This window comes from Poecilia reticulata, linkage group LG7 (assembly GCF_000633615.1).
Source record: "Poecilia reticulata strain Guanapo linkage group LG7, Guppy_female_1.0+MT, whole genome shotgun sequence".
Classification (NCBI taxonomy): domain Eukaryota; kingdom Metazoa; phylum Chordata; class Actinopteri; order Cyprinodontiformes; family Poeciliidae; genus Poecilia; species Poecilia reticulata.
In genome coordinates this window covers 10,537,132-10,563,566 of record NC_024337.1, presented here as the reverse complement: position 1 = coordinate 10,563,566, position 26,435 = coordinate 10,537,132, and the positions used below count along the sequence as shown (strand labels likewise).

Below are 26,435 nucleotides of genomic sequence, written 5' to 3'. Positions count from 1 at the left end.
TTTACATTAGAGCACTGTTTTTGCGGCACATCTTTCCATGTATTTATGAGAACATCTCAGAGTTAGGTTCAGTGCAGAAGCTTAAGGATCGCATAATAATCACAAATATTCATTCCTCAAGCATCTACTGATATGATGAATTTAGTTTCCAATTGCGCTTTCGAAATATTTTGGTTTGATTGATTTGTTTTCAAGATGTTGAATTTGAATGATGGTTTATTTTTTCATATCTGATCCAAATAGGTCCTATTGTATAGGAAAATAGCCATTTAAAGAACAGGTAAATTTGGACTAGAACAAGCTTCATTTGAAATCCTCGTTTTATTTTTCTTTGTCAAATTAGTCTTTAAAATACCAGAATTCGCACATAAATTTATATTTCTGACTGTCTTAGTAGCCTTTTCTACAAGCTTAAGTAATTTCTTGGGAGGTTAATTTTTAGTTCTACTTAAGTAAAAATGTGTTGAACTACTGTTCTTACTGGAGTGTAACTTTTGAATACTACTCTAACCAACCTCTGTGTGTGTGACTGCTTTCTTGTTCACTCTTTTACAAAACTATCATCATAAAGCATACTGACACCTCACTGTATTAGAGATGGCTATAATGGAAAATTTTATAACGTGCTCCTCACCCCTTTTGTGCTTTAGATTGTGTCTGATGATGAGATCATGTCTGCATGATCTTATCATGAGATTGATCAAGCTGCTCTCCTATAGATTTCTACAGTGCCATAACAGCAGGGGATGCCCTTGATCCTGGAGACTGTCTAGTGTTACTTCTCAACCAGACTTGTCAAAGTAACTTTTTCCATGACAATGGCCGACATGGCCATGGTGGTCGTCCTTTTCATTTGTGAAAGATGGCTGGGCCGGCAGTATCCCAGGGTCCGACACTGTGCTTAAAAACATGCACTGTGATGGTGTTTTACAAACATTGTAGTTGTGAAACTCAAAGGGCCGTATGAAGTGTGGCGCTTTAATATTGTCACATCTTTATTCATGTATACAATACTCAAATATTTTTAAATTCTGCAGCTACAGTGTATTTTTTTTGGGGGGGGGGGCAACATGGAGCCATCTCACATCATCATCTTCTTCCTTTTTTTTTTTTTTTTTTTTAGGAAAAGGCACCAAAAATGGCTCTAGACCAGGGGCCCTTATCTTTCTAAATCCGGCCCTGAAAGTGGCAACACTAATTATAAGTACAATGCTTGTACTGACCCTGCTTTATTTTGTTCTAAAGCAGCTCAAGGTCAGCAGTTCAAAGTATTGCCCGGTTGTTTTCTTTTTTTGGAAGTTGTGTTGGTGTTGGTGTTCGTGGTCGTGCAACACTTTTGAAAAAAGCCAAGGAGACACGGAGAGGAGCACATGTGACCACGTCAGAGCCGACACCCCCGTCCGTCCCTCTTACGTAAATGGGACGGAACTGGGCAGCACGGCTGTCCGCTGACAGATCCAAAAAAGCCGGCGACGGGGTTGGACATGCATATATAAATTACCTGCTGAGCACCGGTGACTTAAACTCTGTCCCCGTCTTTCTTTCTGCGGCTCAACGCGGTTTCTACTAGGACCCCAGTGACAACATGGTGGCTATTTGAACAAACGGGAAAGATGCCACAGAAGGACACTCTGCTGCATCTCTTCGCCGGGGGGTAAGTCAATTCAAGGTTATGTAGACTTAAAATGTGTGAACGTTATTTTAAATATTATACTTGTTTGGATCCGACATGTTTTTTTTAATGGTTTGTACTTTCCTATGATGGCGTTAAATCCAGCTAGCTCCTGTTAGCACCGCGCAACCTCTCGTGTGCCGTCAACGTCTTTCTTTATTTTATCCTTTAATTCAGTGACCGACTGATTATTTAGTATTGTAAATATTTTAAAGGGCGATTAAGTTATATGGGAAAGCTGTGAACTTTAGTTTTAAGACTTTATTAAGGTTGTGGTGGACAATGACCGGCCGGCGTAAACCTTCTCCATGCGGAAGTTTGCTAATCTTCTGCCGCTAAGGTTGCCTGAGATGCGCCAGCTAGTTTCTCGTCGAACGACATTCTTATTTCAACAATTTACTGTCAGTTTAGAGATTAAACATCAGCTTAACGGGTTTCATAATGACGTGGTTTGGTTGACTGTTTTACCCTCGTTGTCAATGTGGCTGTTTTTACCGCGGTCGCATTTGTAGCTAGCGTTTAGCATCAACATGTCCTTCACTGCATTATGTAAGAGGCAGCAACCGCTCCTGTGACATGACGGTGACGACAATCCCAACACGCAATGTTTGCGTTTCAAAACTGCACATTACCTCGCAATAAGCAGCTTGGATTGCATAATAAAAGCCATAGTTGAAGGAGGAATTATTTTTAATCCTGTCTTGCTAATGGTGTCATTTAACGTTTAAGTTTTAGCTCCGCATATGAAATTTACAGTAAAATCAGGCTTGTTGGTGTCATAGGTAGCTACAATAATAAGTCTGAATCTATTGTCAAAAGGTTGAAGCTTTTACTAAATCTGAAAAGAGATGACAAGTTAATATATTGGTTATTAAGAGAATTGGAAGGTAAACTGCACTTGACGTACAGTGGTGGTTTGTCACTAATTGTGCCTGGTTTGAAAATGAGATGCAACAAAGGGCATGACCGAATTACAAAAATTTAAACAGAATAAAAAAAACATTTAGTCTAGTTTAGACATCAATTTCTTCTGTCAATGTATTTCATGTTTTTTTTTTTAAGTTATAACTTCAAAACCCTGGAATTGTCTTGTCATGCTGTTATTGTGGTTTAAAGGTTTTCTATGTGATGCTAGACCTCTGTTTCTCTAAGAGCAGAGTCATTCTGCACTCCTATGCTACCCAGAGAAGGAGGAGGAGAAGAAAATGACTAAAAAGCAAGAGCACAGGGATTTGTCACCAGGATATTACTGCATTCTTGTGACTGAGAGAGAAAATTATCCGCTCCAGGAAATGACACATTTTGAATGCTCATAATCGTGAACTTGGTTCTACACTCTGAGCGAAAACAAAATTGTTTCGTGGTCATAAAAATCGTAGCTGCTTGATGTCCAAAGAGACGGCTAGCATACACATGCTGGTGGGTAAAGGTGATGAAATTTGTACCATATATACTTTTTTGTATATAAAAAAGTTTTAAACTTGAAGGTTTAAAAAAAAAACCAAAAAAAACCTGGCCATACTCTTATTAGCAAAGAAAAACATGTTTTTAATTTTTGAAACGGTCTGTTTTGAAAATTTGAGTAGTCTAGGTGTTGGAACCGTCCATCGCTCTCATTAAGGTAATGCTCCATTTTAAAACTATCACAAGTGTACCATAGGGTTGTTGGCCAGAGGACAATACCCAAACTGGTTAACTATCTAAAACCAGCACGTTATACCAGTACCCTACAAGGAACAGGACAGCGAAGCAGTGTAAGATTACGTGGACTTAAAAGGTTTGCTTGACATCTACCACTGCTTCTTTTTAAGCTCATGTGAAACTAGTAATGAATGAATGGTATAGATAACATTATTATTAATATTTTTATTATAGTACTGGGCTTTGTCTGGATCTGAAGGACACAAAATGATTAATTAGACTGTGCTTTCAAACTGTTTCATTTTCACCTTGAAGGAGCTGGTTTGAAATCCTTTGGTTTCTTCCGGTGTTGTTGCCCTGGCTCGACTTGTCAGCTGCATGCACAGCAACAATTCAACATACCTGCTAGTGTTTGGTTTAGTCAGGATTGCAAGAAGGTGAGGAAAATGTGCACAGTTTCTGGTAGTTAAAGACTGAAGGTCAGGCCGTTAATGTAGAACTTCTTGTTGAACCCGTGTTGTTTCATGAAGACCAAAATGTCGGAAAAGCTCTAATATTCTGCACAGTAAGCAATTCTTGGTTCTAAATGTATTATTATTTTTGCTAAAGTAAGTTTGAAAAGTATAAGCAGTAGGAAAATTTTTTTTTTTAAATTTTACGTGAACACTATAGGAAATCTCTGTGCTTGGTACTAGCAAACTGTATCTCTAATACCAGCCTACGCCTTGTGAAAAATGCAATAAGTGTTAATTTCTCCTTGACGGATTAATAACGGCGTAACTGGATTCCAGGTAATCGGTGACGAGATAATTGGGTCAGTCGTTACTTTTGCCAAGATATTTGATTTTGTCCTTCAGATGTGACACAGCAGGGAGGCTTAGTGTAATCAGCTCTGGTCTGCTAAGCTTGCTTGGTGAGGTTATGCTGTTAAAGACGTTCTGCTTTATTAACCAGTTGAATAACTTTGAAAGAGTTGCTCTGAAAACACCTCCCCTCAGGAAGAAGCTCCTTTTTTTTATGTGCAATTAGGATGTCTGAGTTGAAGAACCGTGTCGACCAGATGTGTTGGGTCCGCTCGAACAATTTCCACTGCAGAGTGAGGAAACTGCTTTACACCATAATTGTTCACTGGTCTCTTGGCCTGTAGCTCTTCAGCTGCGCGTTGATGGAAAAACACTCCTCGGTGAAAGCTAATAAGTTGCATCCAATGGCAACAGATGATTCTGTGGCTGCGTTCTTGGGGTTTTTATATTCACGTCTCAAAGCTTGCCGAGTTCCTAATGCTCCCGATTCGTCTCGTAGATGCAGCGGCACGGTGGGAGCCATCGTCACCTGCCCGCTGGAGGTGTTGAAGACACGGTTGCAGTCATCCGGCCTCACCCTGCGGCCCGTGTTCCAGGTCCAGCTGGGAACCCTCAGCGGCGCCGGGGTCATCCGACCCGGGACGGTTACACCGGGGCTGCTGCAGGTCCTCCGGTAAGACGTTTGTTTATGTTGTCAGCCAAACGGTGACGCAACGCTGCGCACCCTGCGATCTGTCTCTGGAGATGTTTTACTGTTCCAACTGCAAACGGTGGGACGACTTGTTCCTTCCCAGCAGCTGGTGAAACCTGATGTTTATCTGCACAACATTTAGATCGACGACTGGAAATAATGTGTAATAATAAAAAAATATATATTCCAATTATCTCAAAAGTAAAAAGCTTTGTTACGTTTCTTTTTAAATTCCTGGAAGCACTTCCAGAGTCCTGCCACTTTTATAATCTTTAAATCAAAACGCCTTTTAATCTAATCTTACATAAAGCGAGGATTAAGTACACTGTGTCCTGCTCATGTTTAGAGGTTTTAACCCGCTGTTTGTTCAAGTGCAAACTCCCTCTTTTCTTCTTGCCTCGTGATTCGACTAAAACCGATTTCTGTGATGTCTGTGGAAGTGGTCCATCTTCATGTCTGCAGCGATTGGTTGAGAAGAAATGGACTTTGCCCCAGCTGTTTGAGAGAGAGAACGAAGGAGGGGTATTAGTCAGGCGCGGTGCTGGGTCAGTGTTGTATTACGCTTGGATGACTAGGTTTGCAAACTCAACTGGTCTAAACTGGCGCCGGCTGCTTTTGTAGGCTGTAAATATTGGAGATAGTCCTCCAGGACTGCCAAACAAATAAATCGTCAAGCTGACATTTATTTCATTTGATTTTGTTTTTACTGTCTAAATGATAACGATTAATTACATGTAGACTCCCTCAGCCACTGATCAGTGGAACCGTTCGCTTTGCTCTTCTTTAATTTTTTTAAAGTTCTGTATCTAATGATGCAACATTGTTGTTTTATAGAAAAAAAGCTGCATTTTAATGTAAAAGGAGATTAAAGAAAATGAATTTAATTTGACCCAACACTAAAAGCCTGACTGGACATCGCTTTGATCTAAAAGATGAGTCATGATGTTTCAGTGTCTTTGTTCAAAATGTTTTTTTTTAATATGTACATAATTATGCAGATTTCTAGAACAAATCGAATTGAATGTGTTTTTTCATGCGGCCACTGATGGAGAGCTATAAATAGCTTGTTGAAGAAATGTTATCGTCTACTTTTATTTTTCTTTAAGCTTGTGTGTTTTAAGATGCAGCAACATTTGTTTCCTAAGAGTGGGGCAGAAGCGGCGCACAATAAAAAAGGATAATAACAAACAGATTTCATGGGCCTCCGATAATGAAACCTTGACACTGAACATTGCTTCGACTTAAAAAGTGGTCAGTTTGTCATTGTTTGAGAAGAGGCGTCAGGTGTCGGTGACAGAACGGAGTGGAGTTCACGAGCCCTGCATGATTAACGGAGTGTGCATTACAGAAACACTCCCCTCGTCTCAGTTCCAGTCAGGGCAGAGCGAGCTGTCACATGGCGAGGATGGGTCACTTCCCTCAAAGGGTTAAAACGTCTCTGAGGACGCGCCTGGTGTGACTCGCCAGACACCAACCAGGGCACGAAGTTCAGAGCAGAATCCACTGAACTGAGCTGATGCAACTGTAAGGGGGATTGCAGCAGAGTCCTTGAATCCATTCCCCTGATTTAAAAAAACAAAAAAAAAACTAAGAAAAGTGACATGAACTAAAGTTGGTTTATTTCATGTCGGTGTATTAAATGTTTCTGCTTTGTGTCCATTACAGATCGATTCTTGAAAAAGAGGGACCGAGTTCTCTCTTCCGAGGACTCGGGCCGAATCTCGTGGGTGTTGCCCCTTCAAGGTACAGCAGACTCACTGTGCACACTTCTCAGTTCCCAAGGCTTTGCTTTGCATCTTTGCTCCAAGTGTATTTCAAACATGGCGGACTATTGGTGCAGATGAAAATCACATAAACGGCTCGATGGATTCAAAAACAATAAACAAAGCACATTCAAAATAAAGCGTTTTAACTTTGACTCTCCAGAGGTTTAAACTGAATCTATGGGGCAAACAATAAAACGCAAAACTGTTTATTTATCTTTTTTTTTTTTTTTAAACAGCTAAAAAAAAACCGGACTTGTTACATAAACAGGAAGCTGTTGTTATGGCAGCGGCTTCCGAGTCTCATACAGTTTGCGTGTGATGCAGCTGTCAACATGAGACGGCTGTTTTTCATAAACCTCGGGGCACGTTTGTGTGTGTGTGGGTGTGTGTGACAGAATAACAAACAAAATACCGGGAATAGGTGGCGATTAATCTACAGGGGAAAGTTTGGACAGGAGAACATACTGTGACGTCTCAACTTCACCTTTATTGTATGTTTAGTGTCAACAAAGTTGTGCACTTTGCACCATTTCCCTTCAGCTGATAACCTTGCCGTACCAAATACTTTCTGATTCACCTTGCATTAAATGTTGATCGGACTTTAACACCAAAAGGGAGTTATGTGTTACTTATAAGCTTCGTCTGTGGTTGAATAGTAGCCACAGTAGTATTATGTGCTGCTGTTAGACCGGCGAGCTTTGACAGATTTCAATGCAGAGCGTCCCAGTGGGCATCTCTGGCTTGGCCGGTGCTTATTCAGCGTGTTCTGGTGCAGCGACAGTCTGTTCCAGAAGCAGAACAGAGAGAGCTGGCGCTAGGAAAGAGATTCCTCTAGGCACGCCATCAAAACTTCACACAGTCCTGTTCCGCTTTCATATATAGCTTCGCTTTCACATTTGCACCGAGTTGACGAAAACACTTTTATTGTAAAACTGTGAGCTAATCTGCAGCTGCTTCTGATTAGAGTCCTTATCAGCGTCTCTCTTTCTCTCTCTTTCAGAGCCATTTACTTTGCTGCATATTCAAAATCAAAGGAGATGTTCAACGGGCTGCTTGTCCCCAACAGTGGACTGGTGCACATGTCCTCAGCTGGTACTGCAGGTTAGCAGCCCAGGCGTCTCTAATCGATAAACGGAAGAGAAATGTTGTGCAATTTGGTGCCATATAAACTATTTATTAAACCTGATAACATGAACTATTAATTAACTTCATTGTCTCCAACATTATTATGACATGCTTGAATGGTTCAGTCCTATACTTTAAGATTAAAATGTAAATGTTAATTTTTTTTCAGCTTTTGTTACCAATTCTCTGATGAACCCCATCTGGATGGTCAAGACAAGGATGCAGCTGGAGAAAAAGTATGTTCTTCTCCCTGTTGGTATTTTCTATAGTTGTTTATGTTCTTAGGCGAATAGTGTTGTTGTGTGAAACGCCTATGTTAGGGGGTTGGCAGGTGCTAAAGTATAATTGACCTTCAAGTGAAGCCGTTTGGGGGGGCCTGAGTTCACGGCCCCACTGCTCTGCAGTGCATGAGGCCGAGCATGTGACCTGCCTTTATAAATACGCACCACTGATGCACTGTCCTTCATCCAGTTGGCCATATTTACGTTGCCAAGTTTGGAGCAGTAGTAAGGTCACAGAAAACAAGTCTGCTCTCTCTGCCCCTAAAAAGACGGGTTCTTTCCTGCTGCACAAGCAGGGGAATTTGGAAGGATAAATAACTGTGAACAGAAGAAGAAGCTGAGTTAGACTGGTTAATAATTGATCAAAATAAGGAAAACATTGAATTGATCTTTCTTCCTTATGTAGGATAAAGGTGACAAATCACTTAAAGAGTGAATTGTATCCATGTCTTCTCCTGTCCAGGGCTTTTTGCTTGCAGTCTGGTGTTTTAAACCAAATTCTCAGGTTCCACTGAAATTTTGTGAGCATTCTGAAAATGAACAAAAAAAAATTAAACACGCCAAACGAGCAGAAACGGCATTGATTTTCAAAAACCAGTCAAAGGTTTCATATCAAGAGTAGAAGCACTGTGAACAGATTGTTTCAGTAGATGATTTTAAGTTGGTCTTTGAGGAGAGATTTTGGGTGTAAATATTGGATGGTTTCATTTTTTGTATTGAATTTAAGTTGGGGAAAAAAAATATCTTGATAGGTTGAGATGCAGCGATGAGGTTTTTCCAGGCTGATGCCAAAATCCTTTGTATCAAACAGTCAGTTCCAGTTTGACCGTTTGGGATTTTATCTTTTTTTTATTCTAAGAGCTACGACACATAACAGAGGAAAACATATGCCAACTTTTTGTGAAAAAGAGTATATGACTTCTTAATCTGTTTTTCATCAAACTAAAAAAAAAATGGCGTGTCCATGCTATTGGTTATCTGCTTATAGACAAATTATTGTTGAGTTTGTTTTGTTTTCAATAAAAGCACCGGAACTATCTATTCTTTATATTTGACCTGCCAGTTGCTACAGCCAATGGTGCATCTCTAGTTTTAAGATAGACTTGTGATTAAGGTTGTTTGCAGATAGATTTCTTTTGAGGGACTTTTGTTTTCTTTATTGAGTGGGTTAATGACGATGAGAAAGATGAATCTTTTAATTCAGACCTTTATTATGTTGCATATTCCAAATGACCCACTAAATAGAAATGGTCTGGATCTTTGTACCAATCAAAGCTCTTTACACTAGAGCCACAACTGATGGGCAATGCATTTATTAACCACTTTGTGGATTGGCAACACATGCCTTGCCCTTGTGACAGAGGAGGAAGCTGGAGTCTAACCCACAACTTTCAATATTGCAGACCATTATACCTTTCCCAGTAAGCCATAATCAGCCCTATTAAACAATAAAAGCAAGACGATGTGGCCTTTTATTCCCTCAGCTGTTTAAGAACGTTTGAGAGCTGACCTACTTACAGCAACCACAAATTGCTCGTTTTCCTTAAACGTCTGTCTTGAATTGGTTGTCATTGCCTGTGGCATCTTCTACCTCATGGAAAATAAGACCATTAAAAACCACACGTGACCTCTTGTCACTAACGATCCGTATCGGTTTGACTTTCAGAGCCAGAGGAGAGAAGAAGATGAACGCGCTACAGTGCGCTCGCTACGTTTACAGGACGGAGGGAGTGCGGGGTTTCTACCGCGGCCTGACTGCGTCCTACGCCGGAATCTCCGAAACCATGATCTGCTTCCTCATCTACGAGACGCTGAAGAAGCACCTCGCCAAGAGCCAGTTCGCCTCGCCGAACGGAGACAACGAGAAAAGAGCATCAGACTTCCTGCGGCTGATGATGGCGGCAGCTTTTTCGAAGGGCTGCGCTTCCTGCATAGCTTACCCACATGGTAAATTTGCTGCATATAAAACTCAGAGTCCTGACGCATTTCTGCTTGTCTAACAGTTTATTCATTGTGTCCACACAGAGGTCATCAGGACCAGGCTCAGAGAAGAGGGCAGCAAGTACAAATACTTCTTCCAGACGGGGAGGTTGATAGCTGTGGAAGAAGGCTACGCAGCTTTTTACAGAGGACTCGTTCCGCAGCTAATCAGACAAATCCCCAACACAGCCATCGTCCTGTCCACCTACGAACTCATTGTCCACCTGCTGGGAGATTCCAAGTGACGTCGTGTTTGAAAGCTGGGACTTTCCTTGCACACAATGGATTCCAGAGTAATCCCAAGAGACTGAAGAAAACGTAGCATATACATGCATACATACTTGACTTTCAAAGCGATCCTGCACAGACCACTGCGAAGAAACGGTAGCAGCTTGTACTGACATCCAAAGAGTTCGACACGTTATTTAATTCAGAGCTTGTTAGTTTGTCAACACAAAAGCCTCGGTACTGAAACTGCTTACCCGTGGAAGGTCATGTTTGTAGATGACTAGATTTAAGTTAACTAAATTATTTTTGTTTTGTAATTTTGAAGATATTTGTTTATCACTGTATCATAACGAATGATGTGGGGAGGTTGACGCGATTAGCTAACAATATCATTCAGGAGAAGTTGTAATACTAGAGCTGTTCTTTTAGTCTTCGTAACACGGGCTACTTAGATTTCTGTTTTACAATCTGTTTGAAGTTGTTTGATCTGCAAAGAGATTTATCGTATTTTTCCATAAATGCACAACTCTACAGAGGCACATGTTTCCTTCGTGAAGACGTTGATATTTTGCCAAAAAAAAAAAAAAAAATCAAATTGGAGGTTCAATCAAAAATGATCACTTTACATTTATATATTTACGTTAAGATACCATTTTATTTTTTCAAGACCTGTCTCCACATAAACCATTAAAAACACACTAAGACAGCTACATGGTTTTAAGATTTATAAAAATGTCAAAACATTTTTTGCTCTCATTCTTGAATGACTATCATAGTTTTCTCGAACCTCTAAACCATCGACATTTTACCCCCTGAAATATATTTGCACCTACCTCTCGATAAATTGGAACAATACATTTAATCCATAATTTAAAGTGAAACCTCAGATTGATTAAAAACACACGTGCTCAGTTTATTTTAATAGCTTTTGGTTTACCTCCCCAATTGAACTCTGTCAAGGTCAACTAACTGCAGTTACAGCCAAAATAAACGAATTTAGATTTGACTCCCTGAAGTCAGCCAAGGCTGTTTTAGAGAGAACATATGGCTTCCTTGTTACACAAGGTTTTATTGTTGGCTCTATTGTTTATGTTTTGCCTCGTCTACATCAGCAAGTTGATGGGAAACGGGGGGGAACAGGACTTCCTGGAGGAGTTTTTTCTTCTCTTTTTTTTTTTATTTTAGTCATGCCATGTGAAAGCCCCATGATGACTCAGACATGAATCAGCAGAACACGTCCTCTTCCTTCTGTTTTCGGTTGATTTAGCTACAGCGTCCGTCTCCTCCAGCCGGTTGGAACCGACTCGTGAGCAAGTGGGAGGACTGAGCTGGGAGCTGTCATGAGGAGCTGAGTGAAACTGCCTGTTCCCACCAGAAAATGTTCACACAGTATGACTCTGATGGGTCAGCCTAAGAAAAAAAAAAGGGAGTTTTCACATTTTTACTAATGTCTCTTACTAGGACAGTCACTTAACATTTTTATCTTATTTTATTAGGTGACAGAGGTTAGAAAAACATTTGAATAAATTAATCTACTGCAAAACTTGATTGCATACTGAGGAAGTGAGGCACCTGAAAGTTGTAGGAGTTTGTTCTATTGAGTGACTGAAAATGTAGTAAAATCAGATCAAATGAATATACAGAGGGGGAAATTATCCCACATTAAAAATTAGTTTTTGGTGGTACCCTTCTAAAAATAAATAGCTTTTTCTTAATTCTTTTATCTTTAAAATTGATCAGTTTCAAGAACTTCTAATCCATGACTTGTGTTTCTCTGGGGTGTAAATATGGTGTGACAACTACTTATTGGTGGAAATATGCCTAATAAAAATGGGCTGATTATCATGATGCCATCATGGATAAGAGAGGGATAAATAATTTTTGACAAAACATGAAAACGGTGTTCTGTACCCACGTCTACATGGAACACAAAATGTCCACACTAGTCTGTGCTAAATGTATGTAAAAGTGAACAAAAACAGTAAGTATGTTGATGTGCAGCAGCACTGATCAAAAACAAGGACTCCATTCATGTAAGAGTTTAACTTTTTACATAACAGAGTAGTGAGACAAGTATGCTTATAATAACACATCTCTAGTGGTGTGTGCCATGAGGCGATCATCAGTCCTGTATGTGCTCATTACTCACAGCGGGGCGTTGCAGTTCACGGATAACAGGTTTGAGCAAAACCGAACGGATGTCGAGGTACAAACATAAATTAGGAGAAAGCAGGTTCATGTCTGCGGCAGCCGTGAGAAGAACACACCCTGTTTTATCTGGCTGCTTGATGAGAGCAAATTGTTCCGTTTTTTTTCCCCATCGATCAAAACTGTCTGTTTTGATCGTTTTTCCAAGAGATGTCCAAAAGTGTTCATACACTTTTCAACATTTAGTCGCGTCATAAGCAGAAGTTTTAGTGCATTTGAATGGGATTTCAGGTGCTAGACCAGCACAAAGTGGTGGATGATTGTGAAATGAAGAAAATAGAATTCCCTAAATTAAAAAAAAAAATAAAACATGAAAGGTTCAGCATGCAGCTGCAAATCTTTTGAGGCATGTCTCCACTTTAGTACACTTGGAGGCTAATTTAGCTAAATCAAATGGGAAGGAGACTATGATGATCAGTATTCAGGTCTTGACACATTTTCTTAATGCGATCTAAGTCCAGACTTTGACTGGTTCAATCTAATACATGAACAAACTTTGATGCAGACCATTCCTCTGTAGCTGTGTGCTCAGAGGTGAACCTCCCCTCCAGTCTCAAATCTTTCTTTAGTCGGTCCTAATTTTAGCTTCCCTGCAGGGGTTAAAGATGACTTTATCCATTTTATTGACCATATCTTTTAATTTGTGTTAAATTTGCATTTTAATGATTTGTTCTTTTTATGTGCTCCTTAATGCTATAGTCTTATTTTGTAACGGGATTGTAATATGATTGCATGCTTTTGAGACGCAAAAGCATCTCAAAAGCTCAAATAATACCTGATTTATGACATGACAGCGATTTAAAGAGGAATAGCAAAAGCAACCAAGGTGGATTAGCAGTGGTTTCCAACAACTGATGATGTCACCAAGAATATGTTACTGTGAAATATGTTCTCCACTTCCTGGTTGTTGAAATGTAAACATAACAGTCATTTATTACAGTCATGAGACAGCAGCAGTGTCTTCAGTCAGAGGCTTCTTTGCAGTCGTTGTAAGATTGACTGCTACCAGAGATCCTTCCTCACAGCAATGACAATGACTGTTAAAGATACTCGAATGAAATGAGTTACATTTAAATCAATATTTAATTTTTTATTATTTTTTTTACTTGAATTGCAAGTCACTATCTTCTTGCAGACTTTGTACACACTATTATGTAACTCTAAGTGCTTTGGACAAGTATCTGATTTAGTCTTAAGATCCAATAACATTATGTTTCCATATTCAAATTGCTCATATCTTGAACGATTGAGTGTTATTACATATATTATAAGAATGTTCTTTTAATCACTTAGAATTTGAAGCCACGCCTCTTTGCGTGCCGAGCCTCCGGAAGCGGGAGCTAGCAAACTGCGGCTTCTGCGAGCAGGGAGACATTGTGATGTACTTGGCTTGTGCTGACCTCTGTCTGCCGCAGGGAAAAGGGCTCCCTTCGGCTCGGAGCTAACTCAGCTGCAGAAGCGTGAAAGCCACCAGGGTTCACTAGAAAACTCCTCCAACTCCCCTTTAGCGCAGTGTTTAAATGTGAATAAAATGTGTTAATTAGCCGGACAATGCCTCCAAGCTTGCTCGCGCTTCGTGTGTATCCGTTGGTTAGCCGTTAGCGCCTCATCCCGCTGTGTCCTTTGTTGCTCCGGTTAGCGGATGTTTTCCAGCAACTGTCAGCGGCTCCGTCACTAGGACAACACCCGGACGTCTGATGGGAGGCTGAGGGAACAATGTTGAGATTCCTCCGTGTCATTTTAACAGGTACAGCATCAGCGATTAGCCAAGATTGTTGGCTAGTTAGCACAGTGTCGCTTTTTTTCTACGTGATTATGCAACGTGATTACCAGCGAACATTTGAGCTTTGTTAAACAAACCGAGAGGGAAGCTTACGTGCGTGTTTTCTTTTTAAAAATTATTTAATAAATATTTTATTGGTAGATGTTGACAACCACTAAGTTAGTTAGTACTTGATTAATTCGAGTTTTTGGGAAATCACTGTAGCTGAAATAAAGTATGTCTTGGTTTTTATTTATGTTATTATTACTTTTGGTATTTTACTGCCAATTTTATTATTGACATTATTTTTTAATCAAACTGAATTTAATTTCTTGCTTCATCATTTATGTGTGATGTTGTGAAGCACTTGGTCCAGCTGAGGGTTGAGGTTGTTGTAGATCTGCTATTATATAAAAAAGCTTCCTCTTGACTTCACTTTAACATATGAGGACATCATAAGCGGGTATTGGCAGTGTAAGGTTTATCATTCCAGTTGGTAAACAAGCTATCTATTTAAAGAAAGTCAGAAGATTGACCTATCCAAACTCCCCAAAGAGCTAAATTAGTCATTTGCTTTGCATCAATCCTTCATACCGAGTATGCATATAGCAACAGTGGAAAGGAACATCAAAAGTTAACCATGTTAATGTAAATAGATGTTTTCTATGGCTTTGAATCTGTAACTCTGATTACTTTCTCTTCCGTCATAGGCCTGTTAGGTTTTCTATTCGATGGAGTAGGAGCTTTTGGTGTCGGGGCGTATGGTGAGTCTGGGATTACTGCTATGAATCTGCATTCATTGTAACTCATGTCTCTTAAGTGAATTTTCTCCGATCCGCAGGTGGGGTGAGAGTAGTGAACGGGGATCACCACTGTTCCGGTAGAGTCGAAGTAAACCTTCACGATAAGTGGGGGACTATTTGCGACCATGACTGGGATATGCAGGCAGCTACTGTGGTGTGCTCGGAGCTGGGTTGCGGCATCGCTGAATCTGCTTCACGTGGCGCCGAATTTGGCCCGGGCGGTGGAGAGATTGCTTTGCGCTCCGTCCATTGCAAAGGGCACGAGTCCAGCTTGATCCACTGTGATGCCTTCATTAACAGGAACTACATTTGCAGCCATCAGAATGATGCTGGTGTGAAATGCTCAGGTCAGACCATGATCTGTTGTCGACATAGTGTTGATTAGGTGTGGGAGCAGTTTAATGGGGTGTAAGCACATTAGAAGACATGGCTGGGAATTAAAAAAATACAGGTCAAAGTAACAACGTTCTGTTCAAAAATGCTAAGGACATCTGCAGTTGAAACCAGATGTTTGCACATGCCTTGTGAAAAGACTTGTAACCTTGTTTCCCTCACTATCTGATTTTAAATCAGACTAAAGTTTCCCGGTTTTAGGTTAGTTAGGATTACCAAAGTTATTTCTGTTTGCTTAACATCAGAAAAAAGAGAGGGCGAGTTTATTTTACTTTCTTCAAATTCAGAAGTATACACACACTTTTGTTACTTGGTAGACTTAACTAAATAAGTTTGGCCTTTTAGAGTTGCAAACATGCAGAAGCTTCTCACAACAGTGCTCTGGAATATTGGCCCCTTCCTCTGAACAGAGCTGGTGTAACAGAGTCTGGTTTGTAGGCTGCCTTTCTCACACACACTTTTTATCTTTGCCAACACATTTCTTGAGAATGAGATAAAGGCTTTGGGATGGCCATGGCAAGAAAAACAACAAAAAAAACAATATTAGTCTGTTCCCTTTTGCCACTTTCTAACTAATTTTTGTGTAGCTTTAACAGGGTTTTCCCCAGAAAACTTGCTAAGCCCAGTGGTTGAGGCGGTAAGCAGTAATTCATCCATGTTTTTGAGTTAAGTTTTTTAAAGTTGGCAGGAAATTTGAAAATATCACTTGATAATTATGTGTTATTGGAAGACAAATACTTGAACACCAACTGTAAAGTCCCTAAAAAATGCAAACATAAAAAAAAGTAATTAAATAAACAATGCTTAGCCTGGTGGGGGCACAAGTAAAGCCTGGTGGCCCGTCAGGCTTACAGTACAGTGGTGGAAACTCTGGCTTTAGGGTCAGTGTTAAGTTAAAAAAAACATTAGACTTCTTGGCTTTTGTCTTGAGATGTTGCTTTATTATTCCCTAATTATGTGCTTGCCTGTGAAATATTGAGAGGCTTAGTTTCATCTCATTTAATGTCAGACAGTGAGGATTCAAATGGTTATGCATCTTTTTACGCAACGTAGGCAAACATCGTGTTTTAATTTGTAATCAATGAACTACGTTGTTGCTTTTCCTCACAGGTACTCTAATGGAGCCCAGGCTTTCAGTGCTGTCACCTCACTTTGTGTTTTCTGCTGGGGAGTCTGTTCACTTCTACTGCAACATTCAACCACGTGACCGGGGCAGCAACGTCCACCTGTACAAGCACGGAGTCGAGACGCCGCTGGTCACACAGAGCGCGGACCCGACCCAGATCGGAGTCAGCCTGGTTCTGTCTGATGTAGAATCGTTTCAGCAAGGCAGCTACAGCTGCCAGTACAACATAAGGGGTGGTTTCCCTCCCCACCGGATCACATCTCCAACCAGCCATCCTGTTAATATTACTGTGGGTGAGTATTAATCTCTGTCGTGCTTTTTATACAAATATTTTAATCCTCATTCTTGTTGTTTTTTTTCTGTGATGCACTGCCTTGAAAGTTTTTCCAGTTTATGTTACAACTCCAAATTTCATTGCATTTTTAAGATTTCATGTTTTTGGACAAAGTCAGATTTATAACAAACAAGGAAACAATTTACGTTTTCAGACTTTAAAAAAGTACAAATCTGACAAGAAGCTTATATTTATAATGAAACGCATTTACGCTAACGTACTTAAATAAAATCCAGTGCAATAATTTTTGCTTCTGAAATGAGGAAATGAGGTCGGACTTTGTTGAATTTAGTGTCAATATAAATACTGATGTTTCATTAAAGGCAACATCATCTTGTGTTTTATTAACTTAGTGTTCTAAGCTATTTAAAAGTAGTTCAAATTGTATATCTGTCCACACAAATGAACCTTCTGGCACCATGTTGGTTTTGACGCGATCTGATTGGTCCTCATAGATTTCAGTTTTGTGCAACGCTGCCTACTATGTGTTTATCATGTTTGCATTTTCTTAACACAATATGGCGAAGATATTTATTTTTTTAAAGACTGTGTACAAGACCATAGCATGCTAAGCCATTAGCTTTTGTTTTCGCTCAGTTGAGATGAATACTTTTACAGAATATTGTTTGGTATTTTGTTGTGGAGTTTAACGCACTGTTTGCGTGAGAAACAATTTACCGATTTGTAATGCCAACTACTCATATACTCAAACACGTTTGTACCTTATCTGTAATTCATTTTCCTTATTTTACTGCCAGTTGACCTTTTGACTCCCCATCACTGGTACAACACGTCTGCTGAGGCCCCGACTGGCTCCGTCATCAAAGGCGAGGGTTTTAACATCACCTGCTCCACCCCGCGCCAGTACCCCGGCGCCTCCTTCCAGCTGCGCCTGGTCCGCTCCAACGGCACGGTGCGCCAGTCGCTCCCGGCCGTCTCCAAGTCTGTCACTTTCACCTTCCCCAACGCCCAGAGCTCCAACGAGGGATACTATTACTGCCTGTATCGGGTCCAGCTGGGCGGACGCACGTTTGTCTCCAGAGAAAGCCAGCCACTACCTATAGCCATTAAAGGTAAGGCACAAAGATGGGGAATCTTGAGTTTTCTGAGTGAAACTTGGGGAATGACTCCGCCCACTTTCAGATCCTGACCCGCTACTGAGCCCCATGGTGATCAGCTGGCTGGTGTCCGGGGTGACATTTGTCATAGCCGTCATCATTATTTTTACTGTGGCGAAGGTAATGTGCAATAAGGAGAAGAAGCCCTCTGAATTAGAGCGGGAGACCAGAACCTGTGAGTCAGCTTCACCGTCAGAAGACTAAAAATATCTATAAGTCCTCGTGTGATTTAGAGTGAAAGATGTTCTTCTCTTCACAGGTGTGGACAACACATATGTTGCCTTATCAGTCCACAAGCTATGATGGAGTCCTCAGATGACAGGTGCTTGTGTGCAAAATTTAGCGTGTTTTAGAAATGTTTGGAAATTTATAAATGTCTGGATTTTACCTCATTATTTTTAAAATAAATTAAAATAAATACACCTTATACCTGGAAATTTGAACCTAAGACATGTTAACCACACTACTTGACTGAAAAGTGCTTACCGTATTTTCCGCACAATAAGGCACACCTTCAATGAATGGCCTATTTTAAAACTTTTTTCATACATAACGCATTATAAGGCACATAGAATAGACGTTAGGGTCCGGGATTTGTGCCATGCTCTCCAAATGTGGATGTGTAATAATAAAGAAGAGGTCCCCGAGTACTTTATATAGTAGGCTGTCCCAGTCATTGTTTCACTCACGGTGTTGGTGTTGCGATATTGTGCCCAACTGCTTTCTGGATAACGCAGTCTCCGTCTCTTTGAAGGTTTTTAGGTGCGACTTATAGTGTGGAAAATACGGTAATTGTTTCATTTTAAGTAGAGATGTGCCGATCAGGTTTTTTCCTTCCGATTCCGATCACCCATGAGAGCCGATCACCGATACCGATCACGTAATTATTATTTTTTTTATCATAAGCACTACCGGTTACATTGTATGGAAAAAGGAACCATGAATAATCCTTATTAAAACCTTGTTTTTAATAACTTTTTCCAAGAAGAAAACTAAACAAAACAGGCATTGTGCAAATTGTACTGCTATCGGTAATACTATCTTTAACAGACTGAAAACATATGAAGGCTCTGAAGAGGATAAATAAAGCAAAGAGTCAAAATAAAACCTCTCAACATTGCCAAAAAATTCAAGTATAAAACTTACCATTCAAAGGCAAATACAGGATCCATTACAATAAACAATCCTGAGTTACTGAATGAAAACTTCCTGATAGCATGGCGGCTAGCTGATTACTGCTAGTTCTGAGTGGCTGTTTCTGACTGAGCGGAGTAATTATGCAGAACAGGGAGGAGATCGATTCTTTTTTCAGAGATTATTTGTCTCATGTTAGGACAGTGAAAGTTTTAATACATATGTAAAATTTATTTTTTAAGTTGGATGCTGCAGCTTTAAGCAGAGATTCGGTGTGAGAGTCCAGGTGGAGCAGAAGCGGCGCTCCAATTGAAATATTACTACCTGTAGCGCGTAGCAGCGGTTCAACAGCGAGAACAGAACATTGCAGCTCGAAGACTTAAATAATTTTGCGGGTTTTTTGTTTAGCTTTCTGACCGTCATGCTAATCCGGGTGAGTGTTGGTAGCTGTGGGCTGCTTTACCTGCTATCTGATTGTCACTCCATATGTCTTTTTTACTGCAGTGAGCCTTGATGTAGTCAAACTCCGTCAAGTATGGCATTTTTTTTTATGCCATATTAGATTCGTCGTGTAGATGCATTTTGACCTTCTTCACCCCACGTGCTTCAATTTTCCGCTGCAACACGCAAACTTCCCCATTCACTCAGTGCGTTATAGTTCCACATCGCTTAGGATTTGTTGCTGCGCGTTTGCGCMGWGTGAAGGAAAGAGGMGACCAGCTGCACAGGCAGGCTGCGAAATGAGATGCAGGTGATCGGTTTGTGTGATCGRCAACAAGAGACCGTGATYGGCGATCACYGATCAKACACTTTTTCACGGAAATCGGCCGATTATGATCGGTGGCCGATCGATCGGCGCACCTCTAATTTTAACCAAAGCCTTTTAACATACTGTAGTTTTAAGTTAACTAGATACAGTAGTTAATGATAGCTATCAGGCTGCTCTGTGCTGGATAATCCCAAGAGTTGGGGTGGGTGTGAATGTAGCGGCTAGTCCTTCAGTATGACCTTTGGCACGTGTGCCCATTTTAAATCATCTGTCGTTCTGTTCCTGTGGTGTGAGCAGGAGCTCCATGTTTCTGATTATTTGACTACAGTTCAGCTTAACACAGGTGATTTCCTGTTCCTAATAATCATGAGTTACAAAGACTACCTGTGAATCTAGTTGTAATTTCCTGGTATTTCTATTAAAGGGAGGAAAACATAGATAAATATATTTATAAACTGTCATAATATGGTCTTTCATTTGATTTTAATATGGATTCTGCTTAATGAGGACCAAAAACTATTGAAATATTCTTTGATTTAATGTAGTTAAACTAGTTTAGCTCTTATTGTGTTTCTTACGGCACATAAAATTTAGGGGGAAAAAAAAGGTTATTCGTGCGTCGGAAAGACACAGACCTAAATTCAACTAAACCTAAAGTAATTTGTAAAGAATAATTTTCAAAACGTCTGTAGATGTGAAAGACGAGTAGACGCATAACAAAATAATTACAGCAATAGTTTCAGTAAAAGGTGACTCTAGAAATGATTAATTTTACAAATAGCTGACAAAATGTGAGAATGTTGAACAAATACATTTTCAGAGCACTTGGTATTTTATTTTTTTGCTTCATAGATTAAATGTATACATTTCTGTCCTTATTTTATCAGGTTTAACTTTGGACATCCAGATGGCTCAAGTCTTCTTCAAGCACATATGAACTGCAGAAGACTGGGGAGACGGCAGCAACTGGATGCTTGCTGCTCGCCACCTGCTGGTGACTGCTGGAACCAGTTTACAGCCCACACTTCTGTTCAGCACTTCCATTGGGACGCAGTTTGAGACTGCACTGGCTTCTTTACTCTTACTGGAAAACAATAAGATTAATGTTCAGCACCATGTTATTGTAACGTGCAGGCCGGCAGCCATGTTGGAGCAGCAGTGGCATGTGTGTTTCTGCGCTCCTGTTTAAGCCAGGTGTAAAGTATGATTAGAGCGTCACCGTCTCAGACGTACACTAAACCTTAAATCTGTGAAATGAGCGAATATGTTTCTGTGTTCTATACAGAGTTCAGCAGCTTTTTGTTCCAGACAACACTAATAACAGACTGCTTAATGATTAGATACCTGCCCTCAGAACAATGATCCTTAAAGGATTATACTATGTAATGTTCTTAAAGACTAACACTACTATGCATCTTCATCAAATGTATTTTTTTTTTGCACTTGTTTTTGTAAATAGTAGCTGTAGGTAGTAAAAATGCTACAGTTTTGTGTGCAAATTGTTAGACAATCTAAACATGTTGCTGATGGTACGTTTCTTTAGAGCAAACTACAATATAGAAAGCTTTTTTTTAGACACCTTGCGGTATGCGGTTAATTTGTTTTTGTATACGTTATTTATCTCGACACTTTTGTTCCTGAATAAACGACTTGAAACTCTAAAATGCTTACATCTGCAAGCTCTTTATTATATTATGAAAACCAATTACAAAACAAATTACAAACTCTGGATAGATGGATGATGTGGTACAAAAGTGCTGCACATTTGAGCAAAGCATAAACTTGTAGCACTACAGCTTGTATTGAGCAATTTTACATTTTTACTTTGGAAAAATCTTCATGTACTTATTGAATGCAATTTACAGTTTTATCAGAATTGATAGTAATGCACAGGCACTTGAATTTAAGTCTGTCCAAAATGTGCATAAATGGCTGTGAGCAAAATGGAAGCATCAGTACTTGTTTGACAAACATTATTCAATTCAGCCACACTGAAAAATGAGTTAAATCAAAATTATGTACAATAAACAAGTGTGTCATCGTCAATAATATTTGCTCTGCAGCGTTTAAATATGCACACATTAAACCGGGAACTTCAGGTGTAAGTTTCTGATTTTTATTACAAAACCAATATTTAAAAAAAAAAAAAGAAAAAGGGAGAGCTGAAATGACAATTTAGATCGTATAACTACACTTTAAAAACCCAATATTTACCCTACTTTCCCCGAATCCATAAGATTGGTAAAAATATTTCTTTACTTTGCTCTCTACCTTTAGACCAAAATGATCAACAAAATAGCAGCAGGAGCTTTGAAGGATCATACAACCCAGCAATTATAGGATCAACAGAGAGCCGCCGCCTGTATTCGACAAAAATTGTTTGTTCTGCAGTTTGACTCAAAGAGGTGTTGTAGTGAAACTTGGTGAACAAGAATGTATTTTACCCTTACCTGTACAGTCATGCAAAAAAAAACAAGACATTCCTTTTAAATCCAAAGTTTAACGGGGGTCTAGCTCACATTTCCCCCCCACCCCCACTTTGGTGTCAGTTTTCGCTTAAGAATAATAAAACGGTGCCGCTTGTGGTCTACATGCAGTTTTCTACTCTTCAGTTTAAATTTAAGTTGTTTTAGAAGACGTTAAAAGGGAGGACCAGAAGGTGCAAGCTTTTTTCTTTTTTTGTTAGCCACAGCCGCAGCAGGTAGGTGCAAACAAATTTCAGCATAAAAAAAAAAAAAAGCACAAATATTGCATCAACCACAAAGACAGCAAAGTCTAAAATCCCCAAAAGACATCCATCAACTGTAGATGTAAAATAAAGTATCTCATCCCTCGACATCAAATCAATTTCACTAAAATCACACTATTCCTTTGATGGCCTCGTTTGTCTCCATGTTGGAGAAGACCAAGTAAAGGAAGGCTGCCAGAGCCAGGAAGAAGACGAACTGGAGCCACAGGGGGATCAGGCGGGACGACTTCTGCGCCTTTGGTTTCTCTGGTTCCGACTTCATGGGCGTCGGTTTGGCGTACGAGTTGCTGCTGTAGGTGGACGGAGTGTCGTACATGTAGGGCCTGAAACAACAAGTCAGGCTGTGGCTGAGGATCGGTCATGCGTTGAATTAAATCTCCAGAGCTACCGTGAATATACCTGATAAAGAGCTGGTTATACTAATTCAGATTACAATTTAGTTTCTGTGCACTGATGTTCCTCACTGATCAGTTAAATTAAGTTAGGTAATTCATAAATGTGAAATCTGGGTTGGAGTTACAAAAACACAAACTTTGGCAATGAATACAATTTATAAATGGTTTGCACTTGCATCTTTTTTTTCTTCTCTTTTTTGTATAAATGTAAGAAAATTTGTTTCCACAATCTCTTGAAACATGTCAGCAGATCATTCAGCTTGCAGGAGAGCGAGACTTTGCAGAGTTGCTGCCATGCTGGGTTTCTATGAAATGTTGAAAATTTATGAAATTCACTCCAATCAATTTTCAGGTCTAGATAAGTATTGTGATCCATTGCCTTTCATTTTCATAATTAAAAGTCTCTTAATGCTTAATAAAGGCTGTAGTTTTAATTTAGTCAATACAACATTGACGTTTATATAATTTTTTTCATTTTAAATGCTTTTTTTTTTCTTCTCACATACTGACTAGATTAAAAAATAAAATGCCAAATTACTACTACTTCAGAAATTTGTTTTGAAAACAAATAGTCATTTTGGAGAGTTTTTACCAAAAGCATAAAGACACATTTCACAAACAATGTTTAAAAAAAAAAAAAAGAAAATCAGCTTTTAGTCCAAGAGATAAAGACTCTGAAATGAAGCTGATTTATCTGCAACATTAAAAAATAAATAAAACTTGCTTAAAGAAGTGCATCCAAATGGCACAAAGTATAAAATGACTGGACATTTTTTCTGATATTTTTTTAAATAATTTCAGAATAACTGATAAGGTGTTGAAAGAATGCAAATGAGGTTTGCAGAAGAACAAATGGCTACGTTACAGCAGCTGAGGTTAGGGTAGGATATTTCACAGATGTACTCACTCATCAACCAAATCCCTTCCTTTGTATTCAGGCCTTGAACTTGAGTAGCTCGAGTAGGAAGTGCTGCAGACAGTCATATAAAAGTAGAAGATTTAAAGGGTTTTTGAAAAAAATAAAATAAAAAAATCCAATTTCAGGAACCGCTGATTCTGACTTACTCATGTCCATATTCCCCCTCAGCCCAGTCTCGTCTGGATCTCATGTAAGTCCCCCTGTAGCAACAAGACAGACTGGTTTGTAATTGCTATCTCGATTTAGTGGCATAAATACAGTTCAAGAAATAAAACAGAGAAACTGACCCGTCTCCAGAGGTCTCATTTCTGCTCTGAAAGAAGATGGAAACAAACTGTAAGCACTGAAGTTATACCCAAGTGTGGGTGTGAGGGCAGCAAATCTACGCTATAAGCAGCTACAAATGTTAAGCTACATGCAGAGCTGTTGTTCAGGGTGCTTGGCTCAAATTTTCAAAAATAATTGCATCGCCGACTTTTACTTGAAACGAATGTTAGTTTTGACTCTAGAGAGTGAACCAAAGTGTACATCCAGAGACCTGGAAGTGCACTTTGCACCTTGTAAGTAAGCGGTTCCACAAACACCTGAGCAGAGGGCGGGGAGAGATACTTACTGGTGTCCTGTAAACATAAGTGACTTCCTCCTCTGCAAGAAAACACAAATATCACATTGAATATAAGGTTTTACCACAAAAACACGGTTCAGAAGTATCAGACACTTCGCTGTCCTGAATTTTCTAATGGAAAATCATGTAGTGATGCTTAATATATGCTGCAGTTTTTACACTGATTGGTAGGTAGACATAAATACAGCACTTTTGTTTTTGCACCCATTGTGCAGGAGCCCAAAGACTTCTTCCACGTACACAAAAGGCCTCGCTCTCTCAACTGTGGTTCACCAATCTGTCTTAATCTGAGTTAGTGACCACTTCTCCCTTGCTGACACAATCTGTCACACTCGCATATCAAGACGAGGATTAGACAGTGTGATTACTACACGGGAGTGCCTTAGGCTGGCCACAATAAAAGGCCACTCTAACCTGCAGTTTTACTGCATTGGGGCTTTCAAAGGCCATTCAGTATCTGGCGTGACTTAAATTTGACTCAGCCATCAATCAGGTTGATGATTGTGGCCTGTGGAATGTTGGTGCCCTCCTCTTCAATGTAAAGTTCTTGGATATTTGCACGACCTGGAACATATTGTTGCATACGCCGATCCAGAGCATGGTGACAAGTCTGCTGAGTCTGCTGGTTGTAGAAGAACTGGGATGTTTTCAGCAACATGAGGTTGTGGATGCATGGTACGACAACTGGATCTTGATATTATATCTCTATGCATTCAAAACGACATCTCAATAAAATGCACCCGTGTTCGTTGTGCATAACACACACCAACCCATAACCCCACCATCACCATGGGCCACTCCATCAGCTCAGCTCAAAACATCTCTTCCATTGATTATAATAGGCATGTATCAGATTCCAACAGCTCTCTGTATGGCCAGCCAAAGATTTAAAGAGGAGATGCAAAAGCAAATGGGGTGGATTAGCAGTTGTTGCCAACAACCCAAGTGTTATTTAGGACATGCTGCTATGAAATATCAGTACATTTTATTTCCCTTTCGGGGTAAATACAGAAATTTTAACTGAACTGAATTTATTGAGAGAGACCGATATTTACTGTGTGCATTTGGATACATTGAGCAGGGCTAAAAAGTACCAAGGAAAACATGTGATAAGAGAATTCAACTTTTACTACGTCAACCTTATAAATCCAGCGTATGTATAAAACTATATGAGTCTATAAAGGACTGATTACCCTCCTCTCTGTAATAGGTTTTATCAGATGATGGTTTAGCTTTCTTCCCCTTGGCCATGGCTTCCTTCAGCTTCTTCACATACAGACTCTTGGTAGTTCCTGAGCACGAACAGACATCACACACAAACCAACATTAGGAATGATGAAAAGCCTGAAAATCACACCAAACACTTCACGGGTAGAAACTTCACACAGACAGACGGAGGGACGGACGGACGGACAGGGGGCCCGCCGAGGTCCACTGACGGTGATTCACTCACCAACCACAGGTCCATGTTTGATCCCGTACTCGTCCAGCAGATCGCTGATTTCCTGCGGAGACTTGTTATCCAGCGAAGCCATTTCAATCTATTTTATACGGTTTCTGTCTTTGGTTTAAATTGGATATTTTTTTCGAATTTATTGGCGGTTAAGAGTAGTTTAGTTTCTTTTGGCGTCAAAAGAAAACCAAGTCGACTCCTCCTACACATGGGAGCTCGATTTCTCTGCCGGCGAGCCGCGGTGAAGCCGTGTGCGTTCAGAGCCATAACCCCGCCCGTTCAGAGTTGATCTCAGACACAAAACAAACGCTCTCCCACACAAATTGCGCACAACTTCCGTTTCGCCTGGATTTTTCTTTGTTGGAATTGTTTTCAGTGTCTTACGGAAGCAGCGCCACCAGCAGGCAAGTATGTGTATTAACCCTTTATACGGTAAAACCAGAGAGGCGGTTTGACTGAA

At 39.9% G+C, this 26,435-nt stretch overlaps 3 protein-coding genes across 3 annotated transcripts; 2 read left to right on the top strand and 1 right to left on the bottom strand.

Annotated features, from left to right (window-relative positions):
* The first annotated feature begins 1,403 nt into the window (after positions 1 to 1,403).
* On the top strand, positions 1,404 to 11,193 carry slc25a33 (solute carrier family 25 member 33). The gene is made up of 7 exons (XM_008413322.2): positions 1,404 to 1,654; positions 4,616 to 4,789; positions 6,473 to 6,550; positions 7,574 to 7,674; positions 7,868 to 7,934; positions 9,646 to 9,926; positions 10,005 to 11,193. Exons 1-7 carry the CDS (start codon positions 1,614 to 1,616, stop codon positions 10,202 to 10,204), a joined length of 942 nt encoding a protein of 313 aa, XP_008411544.1. The 5' UTR covers positions 1,404 to 1,613; the 3' UTR covers positions 10,205 to 11,193.
* Positions 11,194 to 13,724: 2,531 nt separating this feature from the next.
* On the top strand, positions 13,725 to 22,573 carry LOC103467188 (uncharacterized). The gene is made up of 8 exons (XM_008413320.2): positions 13,725 to 14,142; positions 14,868 to 14,921; positions 14,999 to 15,307; positions 16,464 to 16,772; positions 17,572 to 17,886; positions 17,957 to 18,106; positions 18,191 to 18,253; positions 20,722 to 22,573. The coding sequence occupies exons 1-7, from the start codon at positions 14,112 to 14,114 to the stop codon at positions 18,232 to 18,234; spliced, it is 1,212 nt and encodes a 403-aa protein (XP_008411542.1). The 5' UTR covers positions 13,725 to 14,111; the 3' UTR covers positions 18,235 to 18,253; positions 20,722 to 22,573.
* On the bottom strand, positions 21,502 to 26,197 carry LOC103467189 (emerin). The gene is made up of 7 exons (XM_008413321.2): positions 25,976 to 26,197; positions 25,716 to 25,814; positions 24,511 to 24,542; positions 24,185 to 24,210; positions 24,044 to 24,097; positions 23,886 to 23,948; positions 21,502 to 22,906 (listed from the first exon to the last, which is right to left on the bottom strand). The coding sequence occupies exons 1-7, from the start codon at positions 26,055 to 26,057 to the stop codon at positions 22,693 to 22,695; spliced, it is 570 nt and encodes a 189-aa protein (XP_008411543.1). The 5' UTR covers positions 26,058 to 26,197; the 3' UTR covers positions 21,502 to 22,692.
* Between the last annotated feature and the right edge of the window lie 238 nt (positions 26,198 to 26,435).

Excerpts from the sequence above, each read along its gene's own strand:
- slc25a33 (XM_008413322.2), top strand. The coding sequence starts at position 1,614 with ATGCCACAGAAGGACACTCTGCTGCATCTCTTCGCCGGGGG. Across the intron at positions 1,655-4,615 it reads CTGCATCTCTTCGCCGGGGG|ATGCAGCGGCACGGTGGGAG; the intron begins GTAAGTCAATTC and ends TTCGTCTCGTAG. Across the intron at positions 6,551-7,573 it reads GTGGGTGTTGCCCCTTCAAG|AGCCATTTACTTTGCTGCAT; the intron begins GTACAGCAGACT and ends TCTCTCTTTCAG.
- LOC103467188 (XM_008413320.2), top strand. The coding sequence starts at position 14,112 with ATGTTGAGATTCCTCCGTGTCATTTTAACAG. Across the intron at positions 14,922-14,998 it reads TTTTGGTGTCGGGGCGTATG|GTGGGGTGAGAGTAGTGAAC; the intron begins GTGAGTCTGGGA and ends TCCGATCCGCAG. Across the intron at positions 18,107-18,190 it reads AGAGCGGGAGACCAGAACCT|GTGTGGACAACACATATGTT; the intron begins GTGAGTCAGCTT and ends TTCTCTTCACAG.
- LOC103467189 (XM_008413321.2), bottom strand. The coding sequence starts at position 26,057 with ATGGCTTCGCTGGATAACAAGTCTCCGCAGGAAATCAGCGATCTGCTG. Across the intron at positions 25,815-25,975 it reads CAAACATGGACCTGTGGTTG|GAACTACCAAGAGTCTGTAT; the intron begins GTGAGTGAATCA and ends GTTCGTGCTCAG. Across the intron at positions 24,211-24,510 it reads CTTATGTTTACAGGACACCA|AGCAGAAATGAGACCTCTGG; the intron begins GTAAGTATCTCT and ends ATCTTCTTTCAG.